The sequence below is a fragment of the Gigantopelta aegis genome, chromosome 14, assembly GCF_016097555.1.
Source record: "Gigantopelta aegis isolate Gae_Host chromosome 14, Gae_host_genome, whole genome shotgun sequence".
NCBI classification, from domain to species: domain Eukaryota; kingdom Metazoa; phylum Mollusca; class Gastropoda; order Neomphalida; family Peltospiridae; genus Gigantopelta; species Gigantopelta aegis.
The window spans coordinates 24268071-24282299 of record NC_054712.1 but is presented as its reverse complement, the minus strand read 5'-3'; the positions used below and the strand labels follow the sequence as shown (position 1 = coordinate 24282299).

At 33.8% G+C, this 14229-nt stretch overlaps 1 protein-coding gene across 2 annotated transcripts in view; it reads right to left on the bottom strand.

The window, feature by feature from the left end:
* Positions 1 to 13562, bottom strand: part of LOC121388534 (lysophosphatidylcholine acyltransferase 2-like) — a 46157-nt gene extending 32595 nt beyond the window's left edge. Inside the window, exons 1-3 of one of the 2 annotated variants that reach the window (XM_041519907.1) lie at positions 13347 to 13562; positions 11777 to 11919; positions 2907 to 3124 (exon numbers count right to left, since the gene is read on the bottom strand). In XM_041519907.1, the coding sequence (XP_041375841.1) occupies positions 2907 to 3124; positions 11777 to 11919; positions 13347 to 13451 (466 nt within the window). In that variant the 5' untranslated portion in view covers positions 13452 to 13562. The remainder of the gene's footprint in view (positions 1 to 2906; positions 3125 to 11776; positions 11920 to 13346) is intronic. The other variant, XM_041519906.1, reaches the window with a different exon arrangement.
* Positions 13563 to 14229: the final 667 nt, after the last annotated feature.

Genomic DNA, 14229 nt, shown 5'->3' with positions numbered 1-14229 from the left:
CAAATCTGTGAAGTTTTTGTGCAGTCATCTACTGACTGGATAAATCTGTGAACTTTTTGTGCAAACATCTATTGACCAACTTGGACAAATTTGTGCAGTCATCCTCTGACAAAACTGGACAAAGCTGTGAAGTTTCTGTGCAGTCATTTACTGACTTTTATTGGTGAAAGGAATAGTTTGAACTCTTTTTTGTTTTCCTGTCTTTTGAAAATGGCATGTGAAACTTAAAACTGACATTGACAGTGAGATTATTTTTATTTCTCTCTGGCTGCAAAGAGTAAACTAAGATTTTTCAGACAGCTTGCCATCATGTCTTTCATCTTGAGACTGAGTTTTTCTCTGGCAAACACATTTAAGGTAGGGTAACCTTTCTTTGAACTAAAAAAAAAAAAAAATCCTACCTACCTACCCTACTTTTTTTGGCCATGTTACCTGAAACAAACTTCTTCTTTTTTTTGGCCTAAACATAACTTAATGGCGCAGACCCTAGTTTCAGCCCGTGAAAATAGACACTAAGTTCAGTTAAATCTACAAAACTGTAACACATCTGGATACGGTTACAACAGAATAAAACAGTCTGTAACACTGTGAAATACCCGTGAAAAAACAGACTAAAACTCCATAACCGTTTCTTCTCAGATATTTTAAAAATATGAAATATGCATTTTGTGATATTAAAAACACCAAGATGACCAGAAACACTTCAGATGTAATGAAATGGATAATCTAAACAATAAAATCACTGTAATGGCTGATTTTCAGTTATCAAAAATGGCTCTAATAGTGAAAAATATGCCATAGTTCTTAAAACTAAGGTCTGTCCATTTAACACTAGCAAAAATCTTACCCAGAATTCAAGTGGCCCTTAATTAATTTTGTTGAGTATACACTATATACATATTATCTCACTAAGTGATTGTTAGAAACACTTAAAGCTGCAATCTACAACATCAGCTACCATAAAAAATAAAAATAAAAATAATTTAACACCACCATTAAAGCACACTGATTAATTGGCTATTGGATGTTAAACATTTCTTTCATACATGATACTTGATCTTCACATGTATACAAGAAGCCCACTACATTTTTTCCATCAATAGCAAGGGATCTTGTATATGCATTTTCCAACAGACTAGACAGTACATACCATGACCTTTGATATACCAGCCTTTGATATACCACTGGCAGGGACTTGAAAAACTCAATGGGTAAACTGAGGTTTGATCCTATGAACCAAGCATCTCCGACAAGCAATTTACTGATTATGCTAAATTCCGCTCCTATAACATAGCTACCAATGCAAAACATACACAACTTGTGTGTTCAGATATTGTCAGCTACCTTTATCACTGTGTGGGTCCGACACCGGATATTGGTACTGTCGGAGCTATAATCTTGCTACATATCTCAGCACCATGATTGAACTATGGTAATAAAACTGTTTTAACATATAACTTAACGTTCTAACTGATAATAAAACAATCAGATATGCCAACAGTTAATTCAGAGTAATAAATTTAAATGTTGGTCCAAGTTGTAAAAATAACTGGTATAGCAATATGCCATACTGTCACGATTAAAAATTTTAATGAAAGAAATACATTATTATGCACAGTGTTCTGCAAAGGAGACTGAACCAAAAAGAAAACACAAAAGATAGCGCTAGTGTCCTCTAGCCCTCATTATTATATTAAATAACACACACGTAAATTATCTATATTCCAAATACTTAAAGCATCAGGGGTTGAAATAATCGGTTGCCTGGTTCCAGCTTGGATGACCCTACCAGGAGCTGATGCTCCAGCTGGCATAGCTCTCCGAGTCATTGAGACATGCAAGGTACCTCACCAGGTCAAGGAATGGACCAGATAGTTTGCCTGATTGAAAATGCAACCACATTTTTAAGTAGGCTCCTAGAATTTTTTTTTTTAATCACCTACGACTCCTAACAGGCCTCTAACCTGACTTATTCGGGGGGGGGGGGGGGGGGGGGGGGGAGGAGAGAGGTAGTTTGATCAGTTTACTTCTACATATTTTTTGAACCCCTGAATATTAAAAATGTTCTTGAGATTGCAGCTTTATAATGGGTTTTTTTTTTGGGGGGGGGGGGTTTCAGTCCTGAAATACAAGACAACATCTACTCTTTTCACTTCAACTGTTACAAATAGGCCTACACAAGACTCGGTTCTTAGTCAGTGCAGTTAAATGCTTAATTCTGTATCTTGGCATTGAGCAAACAAAAATCCTTTTAACACCAAAACTCAAGACTTTAGTAGTTTCGAAACTTAAAGACTACATGCCATTTGTATAAGAGAGGCATTAAGAAAACCATGAGTCCAGATTTTAATGTTTTATAAATAATGCCTGGCCCCGTACTTATAAAACTTTTTGATTCTAGACTCAAGACTTTAATATCCTGGAAAGGCCATACAAAATACATGCTTGTGATGTCATTAGGTATTTGAGTGTAAAGTTTTAACAGCATGAGCCCAGGAATCTAGCAAATCATTATCATCATGTAAAGACTTTAATGGAATGACTTTATCTCACAACACTGAGCTATTCACAATTTCAAAAAAAAAAAAAAAATTTCTTTTTGCTGTAACTTTGCCTACCATTTTATAAATGAGTTGGTATGCATTTTATTATTATTGATCATTCTTTATATTATATTTTAAAAAAACTAAGAAATTACAAACCCACAAAATGTGGATTGAGGGTGATTTAATGAGTTAATCAAATGACAGCAGACATTTTTTTAAAGAGTGGCCATACATATATGATTCTTTTCATCTTAACTTTTCAGAAACAACTAAATTTGTTCTCAACTGTCACAGCTTAAAAAATACTGACAGTACAATTTAAAGACGAAAAAAAAATCAAAGTTAAAAAAAAAGTCATACTTCCAAATATGGGTGCGTAAATAGCTTCAGCTTTGGCAACGACAGAGGTGAGTTCCACGAACACACTACACAGGGCATCCTGGTACGAGGAATGTGGCGCAACAACCAAAATGGGGGCTTCCTGGCAACTGACACGCTTCCCTCGGACTGTAATCCATTGAAATCCGACACAAAAGAACATAGCACGACAGAACATCAGAACAAAAGGACGAAGCCAGCTAAAAATGAAATGTCAGGTAAAAAAAAAAATATATATATATATATATACATGTATATATATACAAGTTGTAGAGGCATCACAAGGGGTTTACAGAGGGTATAAAAATCTATAAACCCCTTGTGATGCTTCTACAGCGAATTTATCTTGCCGACATCTTTAACTAGTAAGCAATAATTGTTAACAATAACAAATTAATGCTAAAATTTTGCAGTGGAATTTTTCCAGCATTCTTAAAATGGAAACGTCATGTACCCAGTTATGGTTATTGTAAGGAGATGCAAAGTGACGTCACTGGAATACTGACGTCTTTCAAATTAAAAATTAGCTATATTATTACAACAGTCCGATGTTACAGGTGGGGTATAAGAGATCTGACTCCGCCCACACAGGGTATAAAGGTTTTGTCCAAGGCTAAATAACCAATGAAATTTGAGTATTTTATATGAAGGTGAGATAATAAAAATTAAAATGAATGAATGATCGAAGAAACATTAATAAAATAAATTATCACTACACAATTCTATTCTGAATAGGTTTCATTACAGTCATGGGCGTCAATCCGGCTTTAAAAGTATGTGTGTGTGGGGCGGGGGGAGGGGGGATGACGACGTGTTAGTGTGTGTGCGTGTGTGCAGGGCTTCTAGATTATGGTAGCCCCACTCCTATGGCTAGTGATATTCAGTGTTGGGCTAGTAAATAACTATAACAACTAGCCCGACAACTAGTGAAAAACAAAGTGGTCAAATGCTGCATTTAAGTCTTATTTTGTAAATATGAATATCCTGTCCTCTCTTCCCACCCCAATCTAAGGGGTTTTAAGCTCTATCTCCCTCTTTAGATGTATTATCTGATTATTACTATTAGTAAAATTGTATTTATTTAAAGTAGGGCTAGTGAATTTTTAATTATGGCTAGTAAAGTTTTAAAGTCACCGATCCCATGGCTAGTGGATTTTTATAAAATTCTAGAAGCCCTGGTGTGTGTGTATGTGTGATAAAGGATTGTGAATGAAAATCATAAAGCTACACATTAGTGGTTAAACTTTTAATTCAAGAAAACAAATCCAAACTGAATCAAAACGTTGCTGTCTGACAGTTTAACAAAATAGTTGTCTATGTTTTAAAACCGACTAAAAACAGTACGTCGTGTGTCGCTTTTTTCCTCTTTTTTGTTGTTGTTGTTGTTGTTTATGCTAAATGAAAACACGAAAAAGTGAGGGGGGGGGGGGGGGGAACATTTATATAGATTGTCCCCCGGCGTTGAAAAGTGAGGGGGACGTGTCCTCCCTGTCCCCCACTGATCGATGCCCATGTACACAGTTCACTTTTGGGTGAGAGTTCATTCATCACAGTCCATTATACAGTGAAACCTCTCAAAACCGGACCCTCTGTAATGCCAAATTCCTTCAAAACTGAAAGTTTTTCATGGTCCTTTTTTAATAGTGTGTATCAACTTTTTGGGACATGGGTGTATAGCAGAAGAGCCGATTGGTGTAAACCAACTGTTCAGACCGATACTACCATCAGATGCGGCCCCCAAAATATTAAAATGAGACGGAAATGTTCTCAATTTTGGAGTGAAAATAAATGCTTATATAATGTATGTTCATAATTGTATATGTTGTCAGTGCCAACGAGAACCAGTTCTATTGGCAATCTTCATTTGAATTTGGGCAAGTTAACATGGATTTCAATGGCAGATAACATCTGTGTAGTGAGACCTAACATCACAGTTCAAATTTGTATTTCCTGTTACCTATGCGTTTAGTGGCAGACCCTAGTTTTTAAACATTACAATGTATTTTTCACTATTGAAGCCGTTTTCTTTTACAATTTAAATTAGAAGTACAGTGAAACCGGACATGCATGGAACCAAGAATTTTGTCTGGTTTTCAAGGGTCTGATACAAACCTTTTGTTTTCACTACTGACATACAGCTTTATATATGTACTGAAGATGAATCCAACAGTTAATAATCGAATAAAGAACCTTTAACTTAAGATTTGTTAATGTTTGCTTTATATTTATAAACATTACTTTTGCCTACTCTTTATTTTGCTAAATAATGGTTTTAAAACAACTTCAAATTCAAACTATAGAAAAACAGTGGATTGATGTTCTGTCGGCCCTTGAAGCAAACTATAAATATGTGTTTGTTATGGATATCAAAGCTGTCACTTGATCTGTAATTGCTTAATAGTTATTTGCCAACCATACCCAGTCATAAGTAACAGTGATTACACATCTAAGGGCTTACCTGAGCATGAGTCTATTGTACCGGCTATGTTCGCAGTTAGATTATCTGGCTGTAGACAGCGAAGTGACAATAAGCGAAACAATTAGTGGTGCAATAATGATCGACAGCGGTCTGGTCGTCTAGTTTTCAGAGGTACAAACTGCACTAAATAAAGCGTTTGGGACTGAATTATTTTTCCAGTATTTAGAAAGGTTTCCAGTTTAGGTAAACTTTAGTATTAACAGATGCGTAAATCACAGAAAACTTTGGAAAACGTCATGTTTTGAGATAATTCCGGTTTAGAGAGTTTTCACTGTACTTACATTTGATTATTTAAAATATTCACTTTCGTACACCTTAAGTGGTTCTGGGTATCGTTTGAGAAGTAATGGTTATTGAGACAACCTCTAGTCTATTTCTCTGTTTCAATATCACAGACTTCAGCTTCTCTTTGTTATAAACTTGTCCAAATGTGTTTCAGCTTTATCTAGTTTAACTAAACTTAGTGTCCATTTTTGTCGGCTGGAACTAGGTTCTGCTCCTTTCATAACAGCAGTATTAATATCTGACACAAACTGATAAAAATAGGTACTTTTTAATACCATGTACTATGAAATGAATTGTCATGTTTCATATTAAATGACATTGGTCATTCTGAAAATGATAGGTCAATAATTTTAGTAAAAATTAAAATTATAGGTTAACTACTGCTTTGTAAGAATGAAAATTATAAATAAACAATGTTTTTTTACTAATCAAAATGACAGGTCAACAATTTCTCAGTAAAAATAAAAAACATAGGTTAACAATTACTTTGTAAAAATGAAAATGATATATTAACAAAAAATGTTTGTCCTAATAAAAATGACAGCTCAACAATTTCTAAGTGAAAATTCAAATTATAGATTAAGAACTACTTTGTACGAATGAAAATGATAGATAAACAATTTTTTTTTTTAATAATGAAAATGAAAGGTCAACAATTTCTCAGTAAAAATAAAAAACATAGGTTAACAGTTACTTTGTAAGAATGAAAATGATACATTAAAAAAAAAAATTGTTGTGATAAAAATGACAGATCAACAATTTCTAAGTGAAAATTAAAATTAAAAACAAAATTTTGTTAAATGAATATGACAGGTCTACAATTTCTCAGTAAAAATGAAAATTATAAGTTAACAACCGCTTTATTAGAATGAAAATGATAGATAAACAGTTTGGGTTTTTTAATAATGAAAATGACAGGTCAACAATTTTTCAGTAAAAATAAAAAACATAGGTTAACAATTACTTTGTAAGAATGAAAATGATACATCAACAATATTTTTTGGTCGTAATGAAAATGACAGATCTCACTGACAATAAACCTTGTTTATAAAAGTACTGATATTCTGAACAAATTTGCTTATTTTATCAAAAGGCTCTGTTAGTTGGAAACATCTTATAATGGCTGCAAACTCATGATGATCCCTTTAATTTAATGTTAGTCAGAAACATCTTACAACAGAAGCACATTCAGGACAGTCCCTTTAATTTAATGTTAGTTAGAAACATCTAATAACAGAAGCACATTCAGGACAGTCCCTTTAATTTAATGTTAGAAACATTTTACAACAGCAGCATTCAGGACAGTCCCTTTAATTTAATGTTAGTCAGAAACATTTAATAACAGAAGCACATTCAGGACAGTCCCTTTAATTTAATGTTAGTCAGAAACATCTAACAACAGAAGCACATTCAGGACAGTCCCTTTAATTTAATGTTAGTTAGAAACATCTAATAACAGAAGCACATTCAGGACAGTCCCTTTAATTTAATGTTAGTTAGAAACATCTAATAACAGAAGCACATTCAGGACAGTCCCTTTAATTTAATGTTAGAAACATTTTACAACAGCAGCATTCAGGACAGTCCCTTTAATTTAATGTTAGTCAGAAACATTTAATAACAGAAGCACATTCAGGACAGTCCCTTTAATTTAATGTTAGTCAGAAACATCAAGACAGTCCCTTTAATTTAATGTTAGTCAGAAACATCTTACAACAGAAGCACATTCAGGACAGTCCCTTTAATTTAATGTTAGTCAGAAACATCTTACAACAGCAGCACATTCAGGACAGTCCCTTTAATTTAATGTTAGTCAGAAACATCTAATAACAGAAGCACATTCAGGACAGTCCCTTTAATTTAATGTTAGTCAGAAACATCTAACAACAGAAGCACATTCAGGACAGTCCCTTTAATTTAATGTTACTCAGAAACATCTAATAACAGAAGCACATTCAGGACAGTCCCTTTAATTTAATGTTAGTCAGAAACATCTTACAAAAGAAGCACATTCAGGACAGTCCCTTTAATTTAATGTTAGTCAGAAACATCTTACAACAGAAGCACATTCAGGACAGTCCCTTTAATTTAATGTTACTCAGAAACATCTAATAACAGAAGCACATTCAGGGCAGTCACTTTAATTTAATGTTAGAAACATTTTACAACAGCAGCATTCAGGACAGTCCCTTTAATTTAATGTTAGTCAGAAACATCTTACAACAGAAGCACATTCAGGACAGTCCCTTTAATTTAATGTTAGTTAGAAACATCTTACAACAGAAGCACATTCAGGACAGTCCCTTTAATTTAATGTTAGTTAGAAACATCTTACAACAGAAGCACATTCAGGACAGTCCCTTTAATTTAATGTTAGTCAGAAACATCTTACAACAGAAGCACATTCAGGACAGTCCCTTTAATTTAATGTTACTCAGAAACATCTAATAACAGAAGCACATTCAGGGCAGTCACTTTAATTTAATGTTAGAAACATTTTACAACAGCAGCATTCAGGACAGTCCCTTTAATTTAATGTTAGTCAGAAACATCTAATAACAGAAGCACATTCAGGGCAGTCACTTTAATTTAATGTTAGTCAGAAACATCTTACAACAGAAGCACATTCAGGACAGTCCCTTTAATTTAATGTTAGTCAGAAACATCTTACAACAGAAGCACATTCAGGACAGTCCCTTTCATTTAATGTTAGTCAGAAACATCAAGATAGTCCCTTTAATTTAATGTTAGTCAGAAACATCTTACAACAGAAGCACATTCAGGACAGTCCCTTTAATTTAATGTTAGTCAGAAACATCTAATAACAGAAGCACATTCAGGACAGTCCCTTTAATTTAATGTTGGGGGTCGATGGGTCCCTCAGGTTGGAATTGTCTTATCTATACCTCACAACGGTGATTGAATCTTTTTCTTGCTCATTTAATTACAGTAACAAAACATTAATTTTGTAAGCTATATATGGTTTGTTTATTGTAGAATGCTTTTAAACATTTCACCTATAAACTCATTTAATCATACGTGGAAAAATATAGTCCACCATATGCAACAACATAAAAATGAAACAACTTCACAATATAAAACTGATCATATTAATTTGTTTAAATATTTTTAAAACAATGATACAACGTGAAATGGTAAACAGAATTTTGAATATATATATATATATATATATATATATATATATAGTAGAATCTCATTGGCTCGAACACTGTCGGTGCATCAAAGTTCGAACCATGCATTCGGCCGTTGTCGGGTGCTTCTGTAACACAAAAACCAATCAGAATACCTCGCATATTTCCGTAAAACTGGCTTGGGCGAGATGGTCCGATTGACTCATGAGTAATGAAGTCGCCTTCAAATGTCGGATGAAGATACATATTTGTAACTATTATTTATCACCGTTGAATAAACAAATAACAAACACACTGGTAGTCTGTATTTATAAATATTTATTAATTTAAAAAATCGTTCTTTATTATGCTGTTGTAGAATCTTTTGCGACGTATTGACAACGTTGAGAAAAGAATGAAAGTGCACAAAGCACAGGCGGAGGCCCTTTACCTTTTATTGTTGCAATCACTACATTACATTGATCTCTCCTGTATTTCAAGTTAAAAAACAAAATATGCCGACGCTGATGCGTAGAGTAGCGATTAAAATGATTAAAGTAAACCGGCGAGGCCGAACTAGGCTCACCAATTGATTGGTGTTTCATGCAAGGTTCATTCAGCTCACGATTATCGTAGTACTATTATCTGTACTAGAAAGATAATTACCGATAGGTGCTAAATAAACAACATGAGAAGCCGGCATATGATCTAGGATTAATTCGTTCCACTTCCGAATTTATATTAACTTACTTTGTGACTGACGTGAAAGAGTCAATGAAAAATTCTTAAATAAATATAAATTATTTTTTGTATTTCTTCGGATAGACTTAGTCGTTCGAGCTATAAAAGTATATATGTTTAATTTTACAGTTCGGACTAATAAACTGGTTCGAGAGAAAGCTTCTGTTCGACCCTAGGGGTATTCGACCAATCAGCACCAAAATAAAAGGGTTTAATAGAGAGAAAAATCGGGACATTGTTCTTGGTTCGAGAATACCGGTAGGTTCGACCGTTGGGCGTTCGAGCCAATGAGATTCTACATATATATATATATATATATACCACTTGACAACTGACAATATCAAGTAATATACAGAATAAAAATACATCAATGAGCTTTAAAAGTTAGTTAGTTTTGTTTAATGACACCACTAGAGTACATTGATTTATTAATCATTGGCTATTGGATGTCAAACATTAGACAATTTCAACAAGAAATTAGAGAAGAAACCTGCTATATTAGTAACAAGTGATGTTTTATATATTTACCATCCTAGACAGGACAGCATATACCACGGCCTTTGATATACCAGTTGTGGTGCCAATGGGCCTATCAATGGGGATTGATCCCAGACCGACTGTGCATCAATCACAGACCAACCGTGCATCAGGTGATCGCTTTACCACTACGCTACGTCCCCACAAATGAGTTTTAAAGGCATAGTATAACAGATCACACAATGTTACTTCTTGTTTAAGACTTCCTACACTGTATCTCAAATAAACATAGACATGTATATATCATTATACCTTGATTGGTGCATCCAGATGGGGATCACAGGGGACCCCTGACATACACCCATTTGAAGTGACATTTTTAATGTCTTTTTTCTTTTCTTTTTTAAATTCATCCACAACATACAACACTAAATTACATTTAAAATGTGTCTCAGAGCATCTTTATTTCAAAACTTTCCAGCTCCTTTGCCTTTGACATACTCAAACATGACATGGGCATGAAAACAGGGGTGCAGAACTGAAGAATATTTCACTAGTCTGCCGGACAAGAACCAACTAAAATTTACTAGCTCGACAAAATTTCTACTAGCCAACATACTAATGTTTAATAATATTTTAATATACACTGTCTAATATTCTAATAAAGACAAATATTTTCAGTTCGTTCACACAGATTTACAAAATTCTAAATTTAAAAAAAGAAAGAAAAAAAAGACAGTCGATAAGTGCACTTAATAACTCGGCCATCAGAATTTTTACTCACATTTGGCAAGCAGGCGAGTACTTTCTGCACCCCATGTGAAAACAATCTAATTAAAATCAGATCTATTGCATTTATGCCAATGTTACAGTGTGTCCTGATGACCTTTTATCTGACCAATCAAAACACCACTGACAGAAACACGACAATAACTTAAGTTGCACCGACTTATCGCATGCGATCTGATCATACTGTGAGAACACCTAAATCAGAACAACTTTAGTCTTTTATGTTCCCATTTTTGTTGGGCCGACAGATCACATGTGACAAGTATGGTGCAACTAATCACATAATGAGAACGCCACTTTAGCAAACATGAACACATTTGGAATTACTCTTCACAATGAAAGGCCAACTGGATACAATCAAAATCTAATAACTGTATATAATGGTGGTAGTAATATTGTATTCTTCAACTTTTCTGAACTGGATGCAGCTTGGTGATGCTAGCACCTAGATAGATAATTGTCCAAAGTTTCCGTCAAATCATCAGTGGTGTTAACCTCACCCCTATAGGTTTAGATGAAAATTTGTTATCTGACATTAACGTAGTAGGAAAATCTGAAATTCCAAATTTCAACTCACAATCTTGTAAGCAGTTTTGCCATCTTTGCAACTTTATGGTCAAAGGTCAAATTTAGAATACTTAATAAATTTCCTTTCCAGTGTCATCAATCTCATGAAGATTGACCCTTTATATTAAAAAATTACCCATGACATCGAATTTGCTAATTTTTTACACATTTCATGGTCATATCCCAAATATCACCAGTTTCACAAAGCTAATTTTAAAAATTCTTAGTTTTCACACCTAAATAACCTTTTGCAATTTTCACAAATCAGCTACATTGTGTACATGTACATAAACTACTAAATTAGGATCACCGAACTAAACTGTGATCAAAACAGCAAACAGCAAATTAACAGCAAACGTTAATAATGGTTCTTCAAAACTTACTTTCTCCAACCTGAAAGTGGCTTCTGTTTGTCTTCTTTTGAAAGGAATGCCACACTGATTGCAGCTAAAGGCCATGCTAGCAGTAGACACAGGCCTGCCAAAATCATCCGAATTGGTGCAATCGTCACAGACATTATGGCAATCTGCAATCAATTTCAGACAAATCTTCTAAATCAAAATTTAAAGAACGAAGGAGGAATGTTTTATTTAACGATGCACTCAACACATTTTAATTACGGTTATATGACGTCGGACATATGGTCAAGGACCACACAGATAATGAGAGAGAAAACATACTACTGCCACACAATGGGCTACTCTTTCTGGTCATTAGCAGCAAGGAAACATCCCAAAGACAAGTTACTACATATAATATTAGCCTTTGTTACACCAGTTGTGAAGCACTGGCTGGAACAAGAAATAGCACAATGTGCCCAATGACAGGGATTGATCCTATACTGACCAAGCATCAGGTGAGTACTTTACCACGGGGCTACATCCCTACATTTAAAGGAAAGACACACACATAGTTTTTAATACAAGTACAAATCTTAATATATAGTACTTGATAAATGGTTATATAACTCATTGTTAATTACAAAAAAATTATGAGTCTGTTTTAGTTGTTGCGTTCATGATACACATTTTAGACCTGTGTTAAACCATGAATATTTGGTTTCAAAAAAAAAATCTGAATGTTAAATACTTGAGAGGGAATTTGAACTCGGCATTGACATCACTGTAGGCAGTGTGTGCTTGACCAATAGTAACAACCATGTATGGTACGAGGTCTAAAAATATCTCTCACAATAAATTATTCCAGATGATTTCCAACTGTCAAAATAAAATAAGAAAACTTTGCATCTTTTTTGCAAAAAATGCAGTAAAAATATATTCTAAACAAGTTATGTTAAATTTAAATTAATAATTTATCAGTTTTTATTATTATAAAATTTTTGCTTCTAAAAAAAGCCATCAAATTTTAGTTTTCATAAAATTTAACACACTTTGAATCATTTACATCTGCAATTTTGATGTCCTACCTAAAATTCTGATATCATCTGCAACAGTTTTAAAGGTGCAATACACCAAATATTTAATTTTTAGCAGTCAACAAAATTTGTAATTTTTCTACCGTTTCAAAGAATGTACTAGGCAAAATCTGTAAAGTAACATTTTAAAGTTTGCTTTGTTTAACAACACCACTAGATTACATTGTTTTAATCATCGTCGGCTATTGGATGTCAAACATTTGATCATTTTGACATATAGTCTTAGAGGGGAACCACGCTACATTTTCCCATTAGTAGCAAGGGATCTTTTATATATACAACATCCCATAGACAGGATAACACATACGATGGTCTTTGATATACCAGTCATGGTGCAAAGAAAAATAGCTAACTTGCAGGGTGGGGTTAGGAACGTGGGGTTGAGCAGGAAAAAAAAAAGGATTGGCCCTTTTTCTAGATAGGGCCAGGTTTTGAGAAACACTATTTTTTGGTGCCATAACCCACAAAACATTAACACTCAAATAATCTGTCAATGATAGTCAGAATGTCATACACACCTTAATTTTATCAACAATGCTCAGATTTAACCTGTGGGAAAATGGATTTTGCACCTCTGGCTTGATAAAAGATGTCTGACGCGGAACATTAAAATTTCTTTTCATCGTTTTAGTTTTTAGTATGTTCTGGAATGTTTGTTAGTATTTATATATTAAAAATTATCTATCATGCATGTCTAATAAAAGAACAAAAATCGCTGCCCATCAAACTTCCTAGTTATCTTAGACAGTTCCCGAGTTTTGTAGACTATTTCTCTTTTGTGTGCTACGCTCGCTTTTTCAGTTTCAGGCTTTGATCTCGGACTCGAACTGTAAATATGTTTGAGGATTCATAATCTGGCTGGAACAAAGAAAAAACAACTAATAATAATAATAATAATAATAATAAATAAATAAATAAATAAAATAATTAATTCATTAATTTTAATTCGAGGAATGACAACCATCTGAACTGAATATTGAGATATTATTTTTAAAAATTAGGACCAAGAAAACTTTCTTCTTCTTCTTCTCCGTCTTCTATCACATGACATGCATGTAACATCAGGCACAAAAACCAGTATACACTCATCTGTGTAGCGAGAGTTTAACGCTAGAGGGCAGTCGAGCTAGGGTACCTATAGATGTGTGGTGGGTATTTTATTCTTTTAATATTACTGTTATATTCTTAAATAAATTGGCATTATACCGTTTTCCAACCACTTTTTTGCCAAATTCCTATTCGATTCTGTATTGTGCAGAGATACAGCCCTGAAAACGTGTTACGGTTCTGTCGTTCAAATTCGATAGTGGTCCGTAATATAACAAACATATCAAGCCCGAGCCCATGTTCCATGTGAGAGTCAAAGCGTTACATCTTCCTATTTTAACTCCGTCCTGTTTT